General features: G+C 40.0%; 1 protein-coding gene and 2 non-coding genes across 3 annotated transcripts; all 3 read right to left on the reverse strand.

The window, feature by feature from the left end:
- Positions 1-10,745: 10,745 nt before the first annotated feature.
- rps3 (ribosomal protein S3) lies at positions 10,746-17,978 on the reverse strand. Its single transcript, XM_061877772.1, has 7 exons — positions 17,827-17,978; positions 15,636-15,766; positions 15,231-15,324; positions 13,344-13,438; positions 12,906-13,093; positions 12,626-12,829; positions 10,746-10,811 (listed from the first exon to the last, which is right to left on the reverse strand). The coding sequence occupies exons 1-6, from the start codon at positions 17,854-17,856 to the stop codon at positions 12,630-12,632; spliced, it is 738 nt and encodes a 245-aa protein (XP_061733756.1). The 5' UTR covers positions 17,857-17,978; the 3' UTR covers positions 10,746-10,811; positions 12,626-12,629.
- Positions 13,161-13,309, reverse strand: LOC133537640 (small nucleolar RNA SNORD15). The gene has a single exon (XR_009802761.1). It is a non-coding gene; the product is annotated as a small nucleolar RNA SNORD15 (small nucleolar RNA).
- Positions 15,022-15,169, reverse strand: LOC133537641 (small nucleolar RNA SNORD15). Its single transcript, XR_009802762.1, has one exon. It is a non-coding gene; the product is annotated as a small nucleolar RNA SNORD15 (small nucleolar RNA).
- Positions 17,979-19,590: the final 1,612 nt, after the last annotated feature.

Consider the following 19,590-nt stretch of genomic DNA (forward strand, 5'->3'; position numbering starts at 1 on the left):
TTACATATGTCTCCTATAATCCACCCAAAACTATTCTTTTTTTTTACTTTTTTCTCTTTTTCTTGGCAGTTTGGTAGCACTGGACAAGTCGGATATCCTTGCTTGGATCCTTTTAAAGTTGCCCGATAAACTGCTGAGAGTTGATCTCTCCTCTTGTCCAAAGGTTTTTCATTCATTTTTACTTGTAATACTGCCACTAGGGTCGATGTAGTAGCTCCACAACATAACCTTAAAGCCTGTGACTGGATCCGGTCTATTTTCCCAAGTCATGTTTTTGAAGCAGATTGGTAAATAATGCATCCGTAATCAATAACAGATGGAATTAAAGTTATAAATATATACATGTATTGTTTTCAACGTTAACCTATCAGCCCCCCAATCATTACCCCTCAAAGCCCTCATTATATTTAACACCTTTTTACTTTTTCCCCTATTTTTTTATTTTCCGGAAGGAACACTCCTGAAGGAATAAATAAAGTACTATCTAATCTAATCTAATCAAATCTATTTTGCTGATGTGGGTTGACTACTTCATATTTTTACCAAACCATATTCCTAAATATTTAAATACTTGTACCTCTTCTATATTTTCACCTTAGAGTTTTTATTTGGAGCTTGTTTTGTACTTTTGTCTTTGTAAAATGTATGACTTTTGTCTTTCCAACAGAGAATCTTAAACCTCAAGCCGTTCCCCAGTCTTGAACATTATTTACCACTTTGTTAGTTTTTTGATTATTTCTTTTGACGCTAAATAATATACTAGTCTTTCATTAATCTTTTTTTTTTTTTCCATTACTTTCCCCAAATTTATAATTTCCTGCCTCTTCCGGGTCTTACCCTGACTTGCATATTGGAATTATTACCGCTAATTTTCCCCTCTGCCGGTCATTCTCCTTCTTCATATATCCTGTCATATCATTTCAAGACCACTTCTTTGACGATGCTACCTAAGTTTTTGATCATTTGATAACCCACTAGGTCTTTCCCCGGTGTCGTATTTTTAACCTTTTTCAAAATTCGAACCATTTCATTCAAAGAAAATGTCATATCCATAGTGTTGGTAAAGCTATTATCGTTGTCTTCCATCATTTCCCCAATATTTAAACTCATTGTTTTTTCTCTCTTTTGTTTTTCCACATTTCTCAAATTATCATTACTGTGCACTTTAACACATGTTTTTTGCTAAAGGTTCTGCTGTTTCTTTACCCGTGACTACATCTTCTTTAATAAATGTGGCACATCATCCTCTTTACCCTTCATTCCTATCTTTACGAATCGTTATATATCCTTTTATTATAAAGTTTAATTTTGGCTTCAGCCCTGTTTCTTGAATACAAATTATACGTGGTTTAGTTTTCATATTTTTAATATATCCCTTTAATTCATGTTCGGTTGCTATCAAACTTCTGGCATTCCACCGGACAATTAACAGGGTGTTGGAATGTGGTAACATGACTCCGTCACGTCTACTCTCCGTAGTACAGCTTGCACCCGGTCCCAAGATACTTCTTTTCAACAACTTTGCTGCTGCTTTGACAATCATTTTGATCTTCTCAGTCTTATTTCTAGCCTGTTCTGTACAGTTTATTACGTGAGCCAGGAATACAACTAGTTTGTCCGTGGAAATTCCTGTATTTGTTGCCTCTTGTTTTTTTTATTTCTTGAACTATTCACACTTCTGTTCTTTTCTACACTTTCTTGATTTCTCACTTTAAATGCCTCTGCGTATGTAATATTTCTTTCAACTTTGATTTGTTGTACTTCTGTTGCCTGTTTCATGATGTATGGCTTTTGATTATTTCTTTTTTCAATCTACAAGTCCAATAAATAACATGTATTTCAAGATTACTGATAACTTTTTCAAAATAAAATGTAATTCCTGAATAAGATAATTGTATCGAATCCAATGGATTGTCTGGTCCAAAAACCTCTTTGTAATGTTTGTTTGATTCCCCCAAAATACGACACAGTCTAATTTGAAAAACATATGTGCCTCGTCGGCTGTAGTAAAAAAAAAAAAGCAAACCCATGCCTCCTCGGTCTAACCTCTCACAGCCCTTTTTTTTTTCGTGTCAAAGATGGATCAGAGACCACCATGGCCCCTAACCCCCACTTCTTCTCCACTACCAAGAGAACAATAATTAATCCGAGCTGAGTTTTGAAAATATTCCAACATGACTTTTTACTTTCATTTTGTATCAAAGCTGAGTTGTGCTCTCTGGTTTATTTTGCAAATGAACCGACAGAACATGATCATGTACAAGACTCGCCTACCCCCAATGCACTGCAGCCCAACGCTCCTGGTCGGATGTTTTTTCGGGGTTCATGGAGAGATGCGTTAAAGAGTGGTAGAGGAAAAAAATGTGTCTGGGGGGCCGGGATATCTGATTTTCAGGTACAAAAAATTCACAATGACACAAAATAAACACAACAGTTAAACCTCACACTAAAAACAAGACATTGACTTGTACGTTCAAAAGACAGAATAGAACAAGTCAAGACATGCAATGCCATCTACAAAATGTTATGTAAATGTTAGTCATTACACACGCGGCTATGGTTTTGATGTATTTGTAACAGACATGTTTACGTCAAGTAACATCACATGGTTCCATTTGCACCTTTCAACAAATCTGAAAAGGAATATTAAGAAGTAAAACTTATATTGTGTGACCGTGTGTCTTGGCTACCACTCTTTAACGCATCTCTCCATGAACCCCGAAAAAACATCCGACCAGGAGCGTTGGGCTGCAGTGCATTGGGGGTAGGCGAGTTAAGGGGATACCTTCTGTCAAAAAGTGATTTATGACCCCTCATAAATCAATGATTTATGACCCCTCATAAATCAAAGGTCAATGATTTATGAGGGGTCAAGTTCAAAGGTAAATGATTTATGAGGGGTCAAGGTTAAAGGTCAAAGTCAAAGGTCAAAGTCAAAGGTCAGGGTCAAATGTCAAGGTCAAGTGGGTGTGGCTTACCCCGGAAGAGGGTGGAGTTAAGACCTGCGGAGCGTCAATGTAAGTTTTATTATTTTTATAAATCGACACAGGCGTTTCACTAATCATGACCGAATCGAACAAAGTCTTTACGCTAACGTATAAAGCTCCAAATAATGACTAAGCCTTACACTGCCCTTTTGTACCCCTCCTCTGCGTGTGTGTATGTGTGTGTGTGTGTGTGTGTGTGTGTGTGTGTGTGTGTGTGCGTGCGTGCGTGCGTGCGTGCGTGCGTGTGTGCGTGCGTGTCCTGTTGTTTCAAACGATCGTAAACATTTAAACTGTCAAATGGCTGGTCAGTAAAAACTGAACCCTCCTTTGTCCCCAAACTGACCTGTTGTTTCAAACGATCGTAAAGGTCAGTTGCTAGGTTACACTGTGTTCTGCGATAGTTTTTTCCATCTGTTTAAATATGTTTTCGTGAGGTATGGAAGTTGTTTCAAACGATCGTAAACATTTAAACTGTCAAATGGCTGGTCAGTAAAAACTGAACCCTCCTTTGTCCCCTCTTCTGGTCTTAACGATGTGTGCGTACGAATGTGTGTGTGTGTGTGTGTGTGTGTGTGTGTGTGTGTGTGTGTGCGTGTGTGCGTGTGTGTGTGTGTGTGTGTGTGTGCGTGTGTGTGCGTGTGTGTGTGTGTGTGCGTGTGTGTGCGTGTCCACCAAAAACTTCCCAATCCACGGTAGATAACGATGAAAATATCGAGAAAGGGCTTCCGTCTCTTCTTTCTTTTAGCTGAAATAAGCAGATATCCCCCATTTCGTATCTGAATACAAATCCAAAAGATCCCTCCATCCCGTACGCTTCCAAGTCCCATTTCTCACGCAAAGACTCGGTCGGCGGCATCTGAATACGGTTTAGAAACACTCGACTTTTTTGCGGAGCGTCAATGTAAGTTTTATTATTTTTATAAATCGACACAGGCGTTTCACTAATCATGACCGAATCGAACAAAGTCTTTACGCTAACGTATAAAGCTCCAAATAATGACTAAGCCTTACACCGCCCTTTTGTACCCCTCCTCTGCGTGTGTGTGTGTGTGTGTGTGTGTGTGTGTGTGTGTGTGTGTGTGTGTGTGTGTGTATGTGCGTGCGTGTCCACATCTCCACACGTAACATTCCCTGCCATCAATACATCGAAATCTGGAAGTTGTTTCAAACGATCGTAAACATTTAAACTGTCACATGCTGCTCAGATGACATTGCTTTCTTAAAAAACTGAACCCTCCTTTGTTCCCTCGTCAGGTCTTAACTCCATCCTCTTCCTGGTTTAACCACTCCCACCACAGGTCTTAACTCTGCCCTCTTTCTGGTTAAAACTCCACCCTCTTCCTGGTTTAACCACTCCCACCGCAGGTCTTAACTCCACCCTCTTCCGGGGTAAGCCACACCCACTTGACCTTGACATTAGACCCTGACCTTTGACTTTGACCTTTAACCTTGACCCCTCATAAATCATTTACCTTTGAACTTGACCCCTCATAAATCATTGACCTTTGATTTATGAGGGGTCATAAATCATTGATTTATGAGGGGTCATAAATCATTGATTTATGAGGGGTCATAAATCACTTTTTGACAGAAGGTATCCCCTTAACTTCTCTCTCGGGGATTAATAAAGTATGTCTGATTGTGATTTGGGCGGTAGGCGGCGTACACCCTGGACAAGTCACCTCCTCATCTGCAAATTCCATCCAAATTGGCGGCCACCGATTAATCATTAAGTTTTCACAGAAATCACAGTAACATTTTTATACAAACACACATTAAAAATATGTCTGCTGAAAGGTGATGTCAAAAAGTAAAAACATAAAGTAGTAGTTAATTCACTACTATCTAAATAAACGTTTTCCACTGAAGGCCGCACACAGAAAAATTAAAGCCTGTGGGGCCATTTTAATATCTTTGACTACGTTTCCACAAAGTGGCCTATATCGGATTTTTTTATCAGATTTTTTTTCCAGCTGACTGTTTGAACTGCAAGATGTTTTTTAAATCAGACTCCAGTGTAAACACACACAACGTGGTATCGACGTCACTTTGATAAAGTGAAAACAAAGGAAGTTGACCTTCAGGAAGTCGCTACTACTACAAAATAAAACAAAGGTCGCCACACCTTAAAAATGACAAATTTCACATGACAACAAATTAAAGTAAGTATAAATGGATGTATACAGTGTAATACATTTGGGAGGGTTGTAATCTTTTTATGGCTGTTAAGTAGAAGAGACACAGATATCAGCCTGGATCTACATATTCATAGACATACCGCCAAGCGTGGACGTGCATGACGCTCAGCACACGCTTGCAGACCCTCTTTTCCGGACTCTCTTGTTATCGTGCTTGGTGACATTAAAAAGGGAAATTTGAGCCGGAAATTACCCAAGTATAGGCAGTTTATTAAATGCCCGACCAGAGAGGAGAACATTTTGGATCACTGTTACACAACAATAAAGCAAGGCATACCATGCAGTCCTGCACACTGCCCTCAGACTATCAGATCACGTGATGGTGCACTTAATCCCTTCATACAGACAGAGACTAAAACTGGCTAAACCTGTTATGAAGACCATTAAGAAGTACACCGCTGAAACTGTGGGGGAGCTGTGCGCATGTTTGGAGACAACAGTCCGGGAGGGAATTGGAGAGACCACGGACAATCTGGACGAGTATACGGACACTGTGACCTCATACATACAGTTCAATGAAGCGCGCATCATTCCAATGCGCAGTAAGGGCTTGTTGTAACAACGAAAAGCCCTGGTTCCCACCCAAGCTCCGACAGCTGCGCAAGAAGAAGGAGACTGCGTGGAGGAGCGGGGACCGGAGTACCTACAGAGAAGCAAAGTACCACTTCGACAGGGAAGTGGAGAAAGCTAAATCTGTGTACTCTAACCGTCTGCAGGAACAGTTCAGTGCCAACCACTCTGGAGCCGTGTGGAGAGCACTAAGGGCCCTTACAAACTATAAGCCCAAAGCCCCCCAGGCCCTGAATGACCAGACTCTCGCTCAGGGCCTCAACCCACATTACCATCGTCATGAATGGCCTTCAGCTCATCAAAGGTCTGCTCCCCCCACAACCCCACCAACTCAGCACTTCATTAAAGGACTTATAGGGCTCGAAGAACATTACAGAACTTCAAGGCACTCTCCATCCGAGAGGAGGATGTTTGCTGCCAGTTCTTGAAAACTGAACATGCTTAAGGCCCCCGGGCCGGATGGTGTCTTCCCCTCCACCTTGAGACACTGGCTGGGTCAGCTGGCTCCTGTCTTCACTGACATTTTTAACACCTCTCTAGAGCTATGCCATGCCGTGTGCCGTCCTGCTTCAAGACCTCCACCATCGTCCCAGTCCCCAAGAAAGCACGGATCACAGGACATAATGACTACAGGCCGGGGGCGCTGACGTCTGTGGTCATAAAGTCCTTTGAGCGCTTGGTCCTGCCCCACCTCAAGGACATCACCACCCCCCTCCCGGACCCACTGCAGTTCGCCTACAGAGCCAAAAGGTCTGTGGATGATGCAGTGAACCTGGCCCTCCACTTCATCCTGGAGCATCTGGACTCCCCAGGAACCTAAGCCAGGATCCTTTTTGTGGACTTCAGCTCTGCCTTCAACACCATCCTCCCTGGACTGCTACGAGACAAACTCTACCAGTACACCGTACCCGACTCCCTCTGCAGTTGGTTTAATGACTTCCTGACGGACCGAAGACAGAACGTGCGTGGGGGGTAGATTGTCTCAGACGGTCGAACCACAAACACTAGTACTCCTCGGTTGTGTTTACTTTCCCCCTGCCTCTTCTCCTTGTATACAAACTGCTGCACCTCCAGTCACCAGTCGGTGAAGCTGCTCAAGTTTGCGGACGACACCACCCTCATCAGGCTCATCCCGAACGGCGACGAGTCTGACTACAGGAGAGAGGTGAACCAGCTGGCGTCCTGGTGCAGCCTCAACAACTTGGAGTTGAAAGCCCAGAAAACAGTGGAGATGATCTTGGACTTCAGGAAAGTCAAAGCCCCACCTTACCCCCTCACCCTGATTGACTCTCTCACCCCCGTCTCCATTGTGGGCTGACTCCATCCGTGTCTTGGGCACCACCACCACCCAGGACCTCCAGTGGGAGCCGACTATCAGCTCTCTCATCAAGAAGGCCCAGCAGAGGATGTACTTCCTGCGGCAGCTGAAGAAATTGAAGGTGCCGACCGAGATGCTGGTGGAGTTCTACTCAGCCATCATCGAGTCCATCCTCACCTCCTCACCGTTCGTGCTGCTGAGAAAGTTATTAGCTACAAACTCCCACCCCTCCAGAACCTGTTCTCCTCCAGGATCAGGAAGTGTGTGGGTCGGATCCCAGCTGACTCTTGTCACCCTGAACACAAACTTATTCTACACTTTCACCTCAGACAGGAGACTATGGTCCATCCAGACCCACACCTCCCGCCACCTGAACAGTTTTTTCCCTTCAGCCATCAGGCACATGAACAATAACAAGATCTGACAGCTCAGTTACAGCTCATGTTATTCTATTCTGTGTTATACGTTTTATGTTGCACGATTGCGCCAAGTAAAATTCCTAGTTTGTGAACCCGCTGTCAAACAATGGCAATAAAAACTCTTCTGATTCTGATATTTGCACACTATTGACAAGTGATGCACCGAAAATTTAGTAGTCTTAAATACTTTGCTAACCAAAACGGAGGGCAAAGGATGCTGTGATGAAAATATCCATTTCTGTTGGTGACTGCATTTTTCTGGCACATGAGTGACATAGCTTGTCCAAATCACATTTAGATCGCATTGCGTTTAGACTGAAGTCACATTTGAAAAGATCAGATTTTAATCGGATTCAGGACTATATCCTGATGTGGCCTGGATCTGACGCCAAAAGATCAGATTTGAAGCACTTTGAAGCATTTGGAGTGGCAAAAAAATCAGATCTGTGTCACTTGAGGGCAAATACAATCAGATTTGGTGTGCAGTGTAAACAGGGCCTTTCACTTACAAAACCAATATAGAATTTATTTTACCTTTAGGGTTCCCCTCAAGTTTGGCCCCAAAAACCCAAACGGTAAAACCCATTTCCAACACTAAAATCCCTAATCATTGTTGATTTAAATTTTGTTTCATGCCTTTTGTATGACAAACAATATATGCAATACTATCCCCAAATATCACAATTCATAATATAGTGTTTGACTCACTTTTTGAGCAATGAGAAAAAAAAATCCTAATAAAATTCTCATGGATTCAAAGCGCCAAACTCAAGTGTTACATTTTTTCTTTACACTCACAGTTTTGCTTAATGCCCCTTTTGCCACCAAAAACTTTTACAGCAAACACAAAATTGTTAACTCCAAAAATGTTCAAATGAAACAGTTGACAGTTTTAAAGAAAGAATAAAAAGCCAGAATAGCAATTAGTCAACATTGCATTTTTGTCCTCACTAAACTTCCGAGTTCTTTTAATCCACTTAAATATATAACAATGTGCCACAGGTCAAAAAGAATTAGCTGTAAGCGTGGATATTTTTTTTCTTGAAGTACATCCTGGTCATGTCCGTTGTGTCCTTGAGGAAGACACTTCGCCCTTGCTCCTGACGGGTTGTGGTTAGGGCATTGCATGGCAACATCAGTGTTTGAATGTGCAAAAGGTGTCAAGGCACGTTGAGTTCCTTGAAGGTAGAAAGGCACTATACAAGTATAACCCATTTGCCATTTAGTTCAAATATTTTCCTGTCATGACATCCGCGTAAATTGACTACTATTTTCCCTGAAGGCTAGACGTCCTGATTCACAACGCTGCTCAGGACTTGAGGATCCCCCAAGACGGGGGAAACCAAAAGAACGACCAGAGTCAAATTCGGCCCAGGAATGACACCAGAATGGCCTGCAAACAGGCAGAAAATTCCTAAAGCCAAATGTTTGACAAGCTTTTTGGCGTCAGTCAGTCTTTAAGACTACAACAGTGCTCCCATTATACTGACAGGGACTATTTACCCCCCAATTTAAGCATGCTGACAAAACTAAACAAAATATAAATGTCAACAGCAGAGGACACTGAAGAATAAGAATTGAAAAGGTGGCAATTTGGTTGTCTTGTTATGGCCGATGTCTCCCAACCGCACACAGATTTCAATATCTTGTGGTTCTCTTCCATAACTTAACTTCCTACAAACCCTGTTTCCATGAGTTGGGAAATTGTGTTAAATGTAAATTCAAACGGAATACAATGATTTGTAAATCCTTTTCAACCCATATTCCGTTGAATGCAATACAAAGACAAGAGTTTTGATGTTCAAACTCATAAACATTTTTTTTTGCAAATAATAACTTAGAATTTCATGGCTGCAACACGTGCCAAAGTAGTTGGGAAAGGGCATGTTCACCACTGTGTTACATCACATTTTCTTTTAACACTCAATAAACGTTTGGGAACGGAGGAAACTAATTGTTGAAGCTTTGAAATTGGAATTCTTTCCCATTCTTGTTTTATGTAGAGCTTCAGATGTTCAACAGTCTGGGGTCTCTGCTGTCGTATTTAATGCTTCATAATGTGCCACAGATTTTCAATGGGAGACAGGTCTGGACTGCAAGCGGGCCAGGAAAGTACCTGCACTCTTTTACTACGAAAACACACTGTTGCAACACGTGACTTGGCATTGACTTGCTGAAATAAGCAGGGGCATCCATTATAATGTTGCTTGGATGACATGTTGCTCCAAAACTTGTGTGGACCATTCAGCATTAATGGTGCCTTCACAGATGTGCAAGTTACCCATGTTTTGGGCACTAATACACCCCCATACCATCACAGATGCTGGCTTTTGAACTTTGCGCCTATAAGCCGGATGGTTATTTTCCTCTTTGTTCCGGAGGACACCACGTCCACAGATTCCAAATATATTTGGAAATATGGACTCGTCAGACCAAAGAACACTTTGCATCAGTCCATCTTAGATGAGATCGGGCCCAGCGAAGCCAGCGGCGTTCCTTGGTGTTGTTGATAAATGGGTTTTGCTTTGCATAGTAGTTTTACTTTGCACTTAAGAGATGTAGCGACCAACTGTAGTTACTAACAGTGGTTTTAAGAAGTGTTCCTGAGCCCATGTGGTGATATCCTTTACACACTGTCGGTTTTTGATGCAGTACCACCTGAGGGACCAAAGGTCCGTAATATCATTGCTTTCGTGCAGTGATTTCTCCAGATTCTCTGAACCTTTTGATTTTACGGCCCGTAGATGGTAAAATCCCTAGATTCCTTGCAATAGCTCGTTGAGAAATGTTCTCAAACTGCTCGACAATTTGCTTACAAATTAGTGACCCTCGCCCCATCCTGGTTTGTGAATTACTTATTTCATGGAAGCGGCTTTACCAAATCATGGCACACACCTGTTTCCAATTAGCCTGCACACAATGGGATGTTCCAAGTTAGTGTTGGATGATCATTTCTCAACTTTATCAGTATTTATTGTCACCTTTCCCAACTTCTTTGTCACATGTTGCTTGCATCAAATTCTAAAGGTAATGATTATTTGCAAAAACGAAAATGTTTATCACATTGAACATCAAATATGTGGTCTTTGTAGCATATGCAACTGAAAATGGGTTGAAAATGATTTGCAAATCATAGTATTCAATTTATATTTACATCTAACACAATTTCCCCACTCATATGGAAACAGGGTTCATATGATTAATACTCAGCAGTCAGCATTCACTGTGGGCATGGAGAGAAAACAAAACAAAGTTTCTTTTTTCCATTTTATTGTTTCTGTACACAAAAGGGATGTCCTCCAGGGCGTGAAGGGAAAGCCTGCAAAAGACAAACGTAATGAAACAAATGGAGTGAACTAAGAGCATGTTTAATGTTTCATTGTGACAAGAACAAAGATGTCAAATTCATCTTAAGCCAGTTGGTGTATGCGCCCCAAAACCAATGTTTTGGTACCACAACCAAAATGTATGTAAAAAATTAAAGACAACCGCAATAATTGGCTTTATTCTAACAAAAAGTAAATCGCATGATGCATTAAAAATACATTTTAATGCAATCAAAAAACAATTTGGGCATTAAATAGGCGAGAATATGGGCACCTCACGATTCCATTAAAAATGTATTGATGAATCTTCTATTTATGTATATTGATGCAGTTTTACATTTTAATTCATTTCCCCAAGTGTTAGTCACTTGCAACATTTAAAGACTGCATTTGGTATAACAGTTACTTTAATTCCTCTAACATTTATTAAATTAATGGAAATGTGTGCAAAACTGGAACATGAGTGCCCTAAAATAAAGGAGCGTGTCAGATACGTGAGGTGGCTTACTGCTGTTAACCACATTTTGTCTGCATTACTTTATTTACAATAAATAAATCCATTGACTTTACATATATTTTATAATCATCCATGTCCAATTTGCGATGCATCTAAAAATCGATTTCCCCCACCTCGATGACGTAACACTGAACATACTAAACAGCTTCTCGCATACACAGGTAAACTGTTACCAAAGTATCCTAATTAGCTGCTGACAAGTGCATGAACATGTTTGTTTGATCGAAACTTTTATTAGTAGATTGCACAGTTCAGTACATATTCCGTACAATTGACCACTAAATGGTGATACCCAAATAAGTTTTTCAACTTGTTTAAGTCGGGGTCCACGTTAATAAATTCATGTCATTTCTCATTCTATTATTTTGTCTAAATTATTCCCACTTCCAAAGACATGCACCTGCGGATAGGTTGATTGGCAACACTAAATTGGCCCTAGTGAGTGTTAATGTGAGTGTGAATTTTGTCTATCTGTGTTGGCCCTGCGATGAGGTGGCGACTAGTCCAGGGTGTACCCCGCCTTCAGTCCGATTGTAGCTGAGATAGGCACCAGTGCCCCCAAAGGGAATAAGCGGTAGAAAATTGATGGATGGTATTAATCTACTTATTTACTGTTAATATCTGCTTACTTTTGGTTTTAACATGTTCTATCTACACTTTAACATGCAATAAGCCTTTATTCTGTGGTTTTATATTTTACATTCGTTTTGCATGATACAACTTTGAGTATGGACTCGATACCAAGTAGTTACAGGATCAGGCATTAGTCACCATTTAAGTCCTCGTGTCCAGGAACAAGTTTCCTGACACTATAAACATTTGTAAACAAAAATGACAAGATTTTGTGATTAAGTATTAATGCAACCTTTGTAGTATCGACCAAATATGACATTTACTTGGTATCGTTACACTGGATATTTATATAGCTCTACCCATTTGTTTACATTCAGGAGCACCAGCTTGCTGTTAGCGGTTAGCTATTGTATCCTCCTACGGTGTGTAGTGAAGCATATTTAACTATTCCTCGTCCAGCAGAGATGACACTTGTAAAAAAAATATATATGTATATTGTTTGTTGCTATGGAAGTGAGGATTAGCGTTTAAGAAGCTAAAACCAAGTGGAGGGACGTTAGCTGCTACAATAGCCATGTACGTTTCAGTATTTACAGGTTGACCTTTATCATTTGGAATGAAAAAAATGGTACAAGTGTTTTAATTTATAAAGGCAGTGTGTTACCACAGTACTTTATTAGTACGGGTATACTGTACACCTCTAGGACCCGCTCTTACCCTCTTATGCTGTGGGCACTGGTGTCCCCTGGGGCATGACGGGCACGTCTGGTTTGGCGCCCTTCTGCTCAGAGATGGGTGTGGTAGGGAGGGGCTCGTCTTTGGGCTCCACGATGCTGACGTGGTCGGGCAGTGGCTTTTTGGGTCCGATTTTACCGCTGGGGTCCCACGGCAGCATGATCTTCACCTTGATGCCCAGCACACCTAACCACCATGACATAAAATCAGGACTTTGTGTGGCAGACAGCGACACAGACATTTGATACAAGCGTGTATTTACCCTGTCGGAGCAGAACGTGGCGGACGGCCGTGTCGACGTAGTAGTTGACGGGGTCGCCGCTGTGGATCATCAGGCCGTCCACAAACTTCATGGACTTTGCCCTTTGGCCTCTTAGCTTGCCAGACACCACCACCTCGCAGCCCTTGGCGCCGCTCTCCATGATGAACCTCAGAACACCGTAACATGCCCTGGAAGACGCTTCCATGTTTATAAAGCCCACAGAGAAGCAAAAATCGAACTGGAAATCCAGTCAAACCCTCTCAGACAAATGCCTCAGAATCTTCATCTGGAACGAGCTCGTTGCTCTGAGGAACTGAAACAGAACCACAGAACGTGGACCTGAAGCAATTTCCTCAGAGGCAAACAGAGTCCTAGTCCGACTCGTCATCGTATCTTCACTGAGGGACAAGCTGGACCACAGTTTGAAGTTTAGCTCACCTGCGCACAGCCAAACCTCCGAGAAGCTTGTAGCGCAGAGACTCGGCCTGGGCGATGGCACATAGCCCACGAGTGGCCACCTTCTCAGCATACAACTGAAACAGAAGTACAAAGTTCTAAGGATCCATATGCAGAGCGGGTTGGTTGAAATTTATTTCAAACATGTAAACAATTTCAACATGATACATCACATATTCTCATGTTTTGTCCAAAAAGAAGCATAACTTATTTAAAGGGAAACTGCACTTTTGTTTTTTAGTTTACTCATTGTTCACAATCTTTATGAGAGACAAACAATTGTTGGGGGGTATTTAAAAAATAAACCCTTGGAAAATGCGGCTAATGCGAGTCGCCGCAGTAGCCCTCAAAACCTTCCGTTTCTTATACACACTGCAAGCATATATGTATATAATGTAGTAACAGACACCTTCATACCAATATGTAATATGTTTTATATAAATGCTGCAAGTATACATATATAAAATGTAGTAACAGACACCGTAAAAAAATGTAATATGCACAAGATTTACCGTGTTTTGGTCTTTTCATGCTTTACGGGAACTTTTTCCCGCAGCGCAATTATTTCCGTTTCCATAGCGGCGCATTTCCGACTTCTGCAACAAATGTGGGTCCTACTTCCAAAGACAAACGCGAGCGTTTTGTAATCATGGCAGACTTGGCAATAAACAACAAAGATGACATTTTGGACATATGAGGATTAACAACCTTATCTTTTGGAAGCTGAATGAACCAAGTATTAACTGCTGCTTCTACAAGCGAGCACGAAGGTAAAGTGAGAAGTTGAAGCAAACAGAACCTGAGGGAGTGGGGCGAAAAACACTCAAAGCTGCAAATGGGGAATTTGGAGCCAAACCATCTCAGCAGAAATAGAGGGCTTACCCATAGGCAACTGAAAATGTCCCCGGACAGCTTGTCATAATACAGATCATGATACATGCAGAACATCACCATACAACTACAGTACATACGCTGTATGGCTAGCTGTGTACAAACAAAACATGAAATAATACTTAGATACTGTAATATGATTGTTCATGTTTTTCCACTCAGTACAGATTGTGTCCTATCACAGTGTTGTGCATTACTAACTCAAAAGCTATTAAGCTGTTGAGGCAGTAGCTAAGTGTCGCCTAATGCCTTAGCATGTCGTCGTAAGGTAAATGTGTTACAACGCTAGAAAAATATTTCCTCAGTGTTTGCTTACAATAATGTTGCTACAGCTTGGTCATTATACAGGTTACGGAACGTAAAATGAAGCATTGTTAAAGGTTTTTAAATGCATTTATAAAGTCATTTAGAGACAGAATGGATTGCTCCCAATAGCGGCATTGCTAGCCACCTAGAATGAGACGATCATACATGTTAAGACTGCAATTTTTTTTTTTTTTAGATTGTCTTGTCTCATAAATATTTTGAACAATAGGCAAAATTTTCAATCAAGTGCAGTTCCCCTTTAGGCCTACCCATTTTCTAGCTCATCAATTCCAAGAACATTTTCACTTCCTGTTAATTTATTTGTACATAATTTACATCAATTAAATGCAGTGATTTTCATAAATAGATAAGTCAGTTATGATTTACATAATGAAGATTAATTTGTTGTAAGATGAATAATCTTATTTTCAGTAAGTTCAAGACACACTATATATGAAAGAGCCCTTCTCAGACAAATGCCTCAGTGTCGTCACAAGAAAAGACTCGCTGGTCAGACGGACCAGAACTGAACCACAGAACGTGGTTCTGAACTAGAACCACCCTGACCCAAACTGAATCTTATCGGTCTCGTCATCATGTCATCACTGAAGGGAAAGCATGTCGTCCTCACCATACACACAGTTGGTGTCAACATTGTTCTTAATGTCTCACCTCCACGTTGCCCTCAGGGAAGCCAAACCTCTTCTGGACCACAGCGGTAAGCTCTCTGATGCGACGACCTTTCTCTCCCAGAACATTCTGGGTCCTGAGGACAAAACCTGTGTCATTACATTATGAGCAGTTGTCAACAACCTTCGAGCCTATGACACCAGGTCTTGGCTATGAACCAAAGCAAGATCTGACAAGAGGCTTCAATGTTTCTCTCATTCTGTTAGTAGCTCAAAAACTAATGGACGGTGTTTGATTCAAATTTCAAGAAAAGTCAGAAATAGGACAAGTGATTACATTTTGAAGGTGGTCAGAATTGAGGACAATTTTCTCATCTTAAAGATGTAGGGTATGGAGTGCACTCAAGTGTTTTTCTAGTATGGTTGCAAAAACGGATTGTGACTTTACCTTGTGGCTAGGATGATGATCTCAGTCTTGGCAGGGGTCCCGCGGACCTCAACACCTGAATATCCATCTTCTGCAAGCTCACGGGTCAGGAACTCATTCAGCTCTGCCTTGAAAATTCCATCTGCCACAAACTGGACACCACAGTCAGGATTTTAAAACCCAAACACTAGTATGATCCACAGGATGCTAATTACAATTTTATTTTTGAACTTACACATCAGTAAATGTAACAAAGTACCAGGACTAATAGTTCTCACAACTTTCACATAGAGCTGGGATATAAAACGGTAATAGGCATCATGATATCACGTCATCAATAAAAAGGATATTTCCTTAGTTACAAAACACTGGAAGTTGCGAAGAAAGGTTGGTGGCCTGAACAGAGGTACTCACAAGCAACACAGGAAGTGATCACTGATCAGTGGGAGTAATAACAGCCAATCAGGTAACATTATCAACTATCACATTTGGTTGTGCCATCTGGTTGTCTCGCGATTGATGCTTTGCGTGGAATGAGAAGAAAAAACTAAAAATGAATGCTGCAGAGAGCGAATAAATTATCGATAAAACAGGAAGTTTTGAAACGAACTGTAGTCAGACCAAGGCACGCGTTACTAGTAATAACACAGGACTCCTCCCTTTGAACACAGCCAGTGGTCTGAAAAAAATGTGCCATTCATTAACAAAAATGCTACCAGTTGCATACTCCAATAATTAGCAACATAAGTATTAGACGGATTTGAATTAAATTTTCCAAAAATGTCTGAAATGGGTCCTTAAACAAGTGATTTTTGTAATGCTTATTATGATTCATATATTACTTTAAATACTTGTTGACATTCATTCTGTCACCATACAGTTTAAACAAACCAGCCATGTCTGATTATGATTTTTAAGTCAATTAAGGTTCATGCCATTTTTTTCCTCTCGTATATAAAATAAATTGCTAAACATAATCACAATATATTACCTTTTTTGTTGCAATGGTTATATTGTTCAAGGAAACCTTTTGCATTGATGCGCATGAGTGCACATGCTCAGTAACGTTTGGCAGCAATTTTTTAAGGACAGCAATGTTTTGTCGAATCGAATCACTGTTAGAAAACAGCTACCAACGCTTAAGTTTCCCTGAAAAATCAAAATCAACTACTCCGTGTAGACTAACAATGTCTAGACTCTCACTCACGGTTTTCTGACCGGTAAGCGTGCCGACACCTGCAGCATGAAGAACTTCCCGTAGACGCTAACAAAGGTAGCCTACTTTTCGTTTTCTTCACAGTCGTTTAAACAGGAACAGCAACAGATAGAACTTTTTGACTAACAAACTTGATTCGATAGAACACTGGCACTAAACCTACCTACAACCCTAATAGCTGTCAGGTTTCTAGGTTTGCACTATTTTGTTACAGTTCAAGCATTTCCTTGAATATAGTATAGTCCTCAATTTTGCACCATAAGAGATTATAAAGTGTTCAATGTGATTTGAGTTTTTTCAACATTGTTTTCTATGGTTGTGTGAACATTTATTTCCTGCCTTGATAACTAAGGGGAGTATAAGGAGAATGTTACATTAAAGATAAAAATACTAATATGTAATATATTTTTATTTTGCTCCTTATCTTCGACAGGTAATGGAAATAATAATTGATGATATCGGTCAATATGAAACACTTAAAACGTTGTACTGTTTAAGTCGTATCACCCAGTCAAATTGGTTCAAGTGCAATCATTCAACATTAGCCAATACAATTTCAGCCTTAAGCTAATAGTACGCACTAATTTTACTATTAGTTTACGTCTGCTACAGATTTTAACAAACTTTGATGACATGAAGTTATTGACTTAGCATTAGCCAGTAGATGCTAAGCTAGGTCATGAGTACTTAGCTGGACTAATGCAATATTAATATAAATACATGTGACCAATATTAAATAATTCAACCCATAAACTCGAGGATAATGAATAGCCCACTATGTTGCTTTAACACAAGCACCGTGTCAGTTCGACAGCGTCGCCATGTTTTCTCGCCGCTCAAATGCAGCGCAATGCCGGCAGCATCCTCATCAATCCTGGCGAACCAGAGTTGGACCACATCTTAAACTCTCCGTGCGATTCCATGACGCTTGCGTTCACATCGATCTAAACCCATTTCGATGATAACCCTCCTCGTGAGGCTAAAAACGGAACCTACTTTTCTCTTTTTGGAGATCTGCACCGCCATCTTCTTGGAGGCAGTAGACAGGAAAGGAAGGCCAAACGATGCGGAAATGGTTTTATCTAGCTTCCGGTGACGTCATGAGCGCAAAATAACTGGGATTTGTAATTACTTCCGGATTTGTTCTCTACAGGCGAAATGTGTTGCTTTCTGACGAGACATTTTAATTATTTATTGATTCGTGGTCGAACAAACTACTCAGAAGCGTGCTCTGTAAAAGTACTAATAGTGATTTATAAGTAATTCACAATTCCTTTATTTGACATTATTATTGGCACGCAGCATATTTTTGTAGATAAAGCAACAACAGAAAAAAAGCAAAAAATTACGTTTTGAAAATAATTAATGATAAAACTTAGTCCTCTATAACAGGAAGCTGACCGAAAGTGTTGTTTTGGAATATATATGTAACATCTGTTTTTAGCATTTTTTTCAAATAAGAAAAATCTTAATGGCCCGCGCATACAGGCAGAAGTTCACAAACCAATTATCTAAAATATTAGACAAAATATAATGCAAACAATGTTTAGTTAGTTAATTAATTAAAAAAAATACAAATAAAACCACATTATGAATGAATTAATTTGGAAAACTACAAAAACAAGAATAAACACTGCAAATAAACATAAATATTTTCGCAGAGGCAGACTTTTTGACACACTAGATTGAATGCATGACGTTCTTTACTCTCATTGCTTTCAGGAAGACGTTGAAATGCAGTTCAGCAGCACCAGAAATAGCAGCAGCATATTTTAAAAGTACAATAAATAAAAACTAGAGAGCACAATATAAAAACATGCAATATAAAAACAAGTGGGACACATATGCTGTTATACAATCGTAATATATGATTATCTTTGTTCTATTTTTACAAGGGTAAAAACAAAATAAGTCGAAACGTAAAAAAATAAAAATCCGATTGTAATGAGAACAAGTCATCTCCCCATGTAAATATGGTCCTTGAGCAGAGACCACTGACACGCCTGCTTGCCTAATGAAGAAACATGATAGCATGAAAGAAAGGTAAAAATGCAAATTACGGGCAAATATGCAAACACTTCAACATATGTTTATGTCAATCACCTCCTTGAAACAACACATTTGCCTTAATCTATTAACTATACTTGTTCTTAAGGCCAAATGTGTAACATTGATGTCATTTACTAAACTTTAGTCCACCAGATGACAGCACAAACAAAAATCTGTCCATATATAAAGTTTTCTTTTTTTCTCCCAGTCAGCAAATACAACTTTGTTTTCATTTTTCAAACCCATTTGGAAAATGAGACACGATTATGTCGGCCAAAACCTTTTAGTGCTATCTTTTGTTTTTAGAATCAAGCCTAGTCCTCAAATGGCGTCCCCAGGAAATAAAATGTGTAAAAATGTTCTGCTAATGTATTGTATATGTAGTACATTTAATTTAAAATATCAATTTAAACAATATAGAACACTGGGTGAATGGAACTTGTTGTTGAATTAGACTGTAATATGAAATATAGTCATTTAAATCTTTCAAACCCCGTTTCCATCTGAGTTGGGAAATTGTGTTGGATGTAAATATAAACGGAATACAATGATTTGCAAATCCTTTTCAACTCATATTCAGTTGAATGCACTACAAAGACAAGATATTTGATGTTTAAACTCATAAACTTTATTTTTTTTTTTGCAAATAACAATTAACTTAGAATTTCATGGCTGCAACATGTGCCAAAGTAGTTGGGAAAGGGCATGTTC

The sequence above is a fragment of the Nerophis ophidion genome, linkage group LG18 (genome assembly GCF_033978795.1).
Source record: "Nerophis ophidion isolate RoL-2023_Sa linkage group LG18, RoL_Noph_v1.0, whole genome shotgun sequence".
NCBI lineage: Eukaryota > Metazoa > Chordata > Actinopteri > Syngnathiformes > Syngnathidae > Nerophis > Nerophis ophidion.

Bases quoted from the DNA above. Each gene is read 5' to 3' on its own strand.
- rps3 (XM_061877772.1), bottom strand. From the start codon at position 17,856: ATGGCGGTGCAGATCTCCAAAAAGAGAAAA. The intron at 15,767-17,826 runs GTAGGTTCCGTT...TGTGGTGTCCAG, and splicing joins AGATCTCCAAAAAGAGAAAA to TTTGTGGCAGATGGAATTTT. The intron at 15,325-15,635 runs GTAAAGTCACAA...TTTTGTCCTCAG, and splicing joins ATCATCATCCTAGCCACAAG to GACCCAGAATGTTCTGGGAG.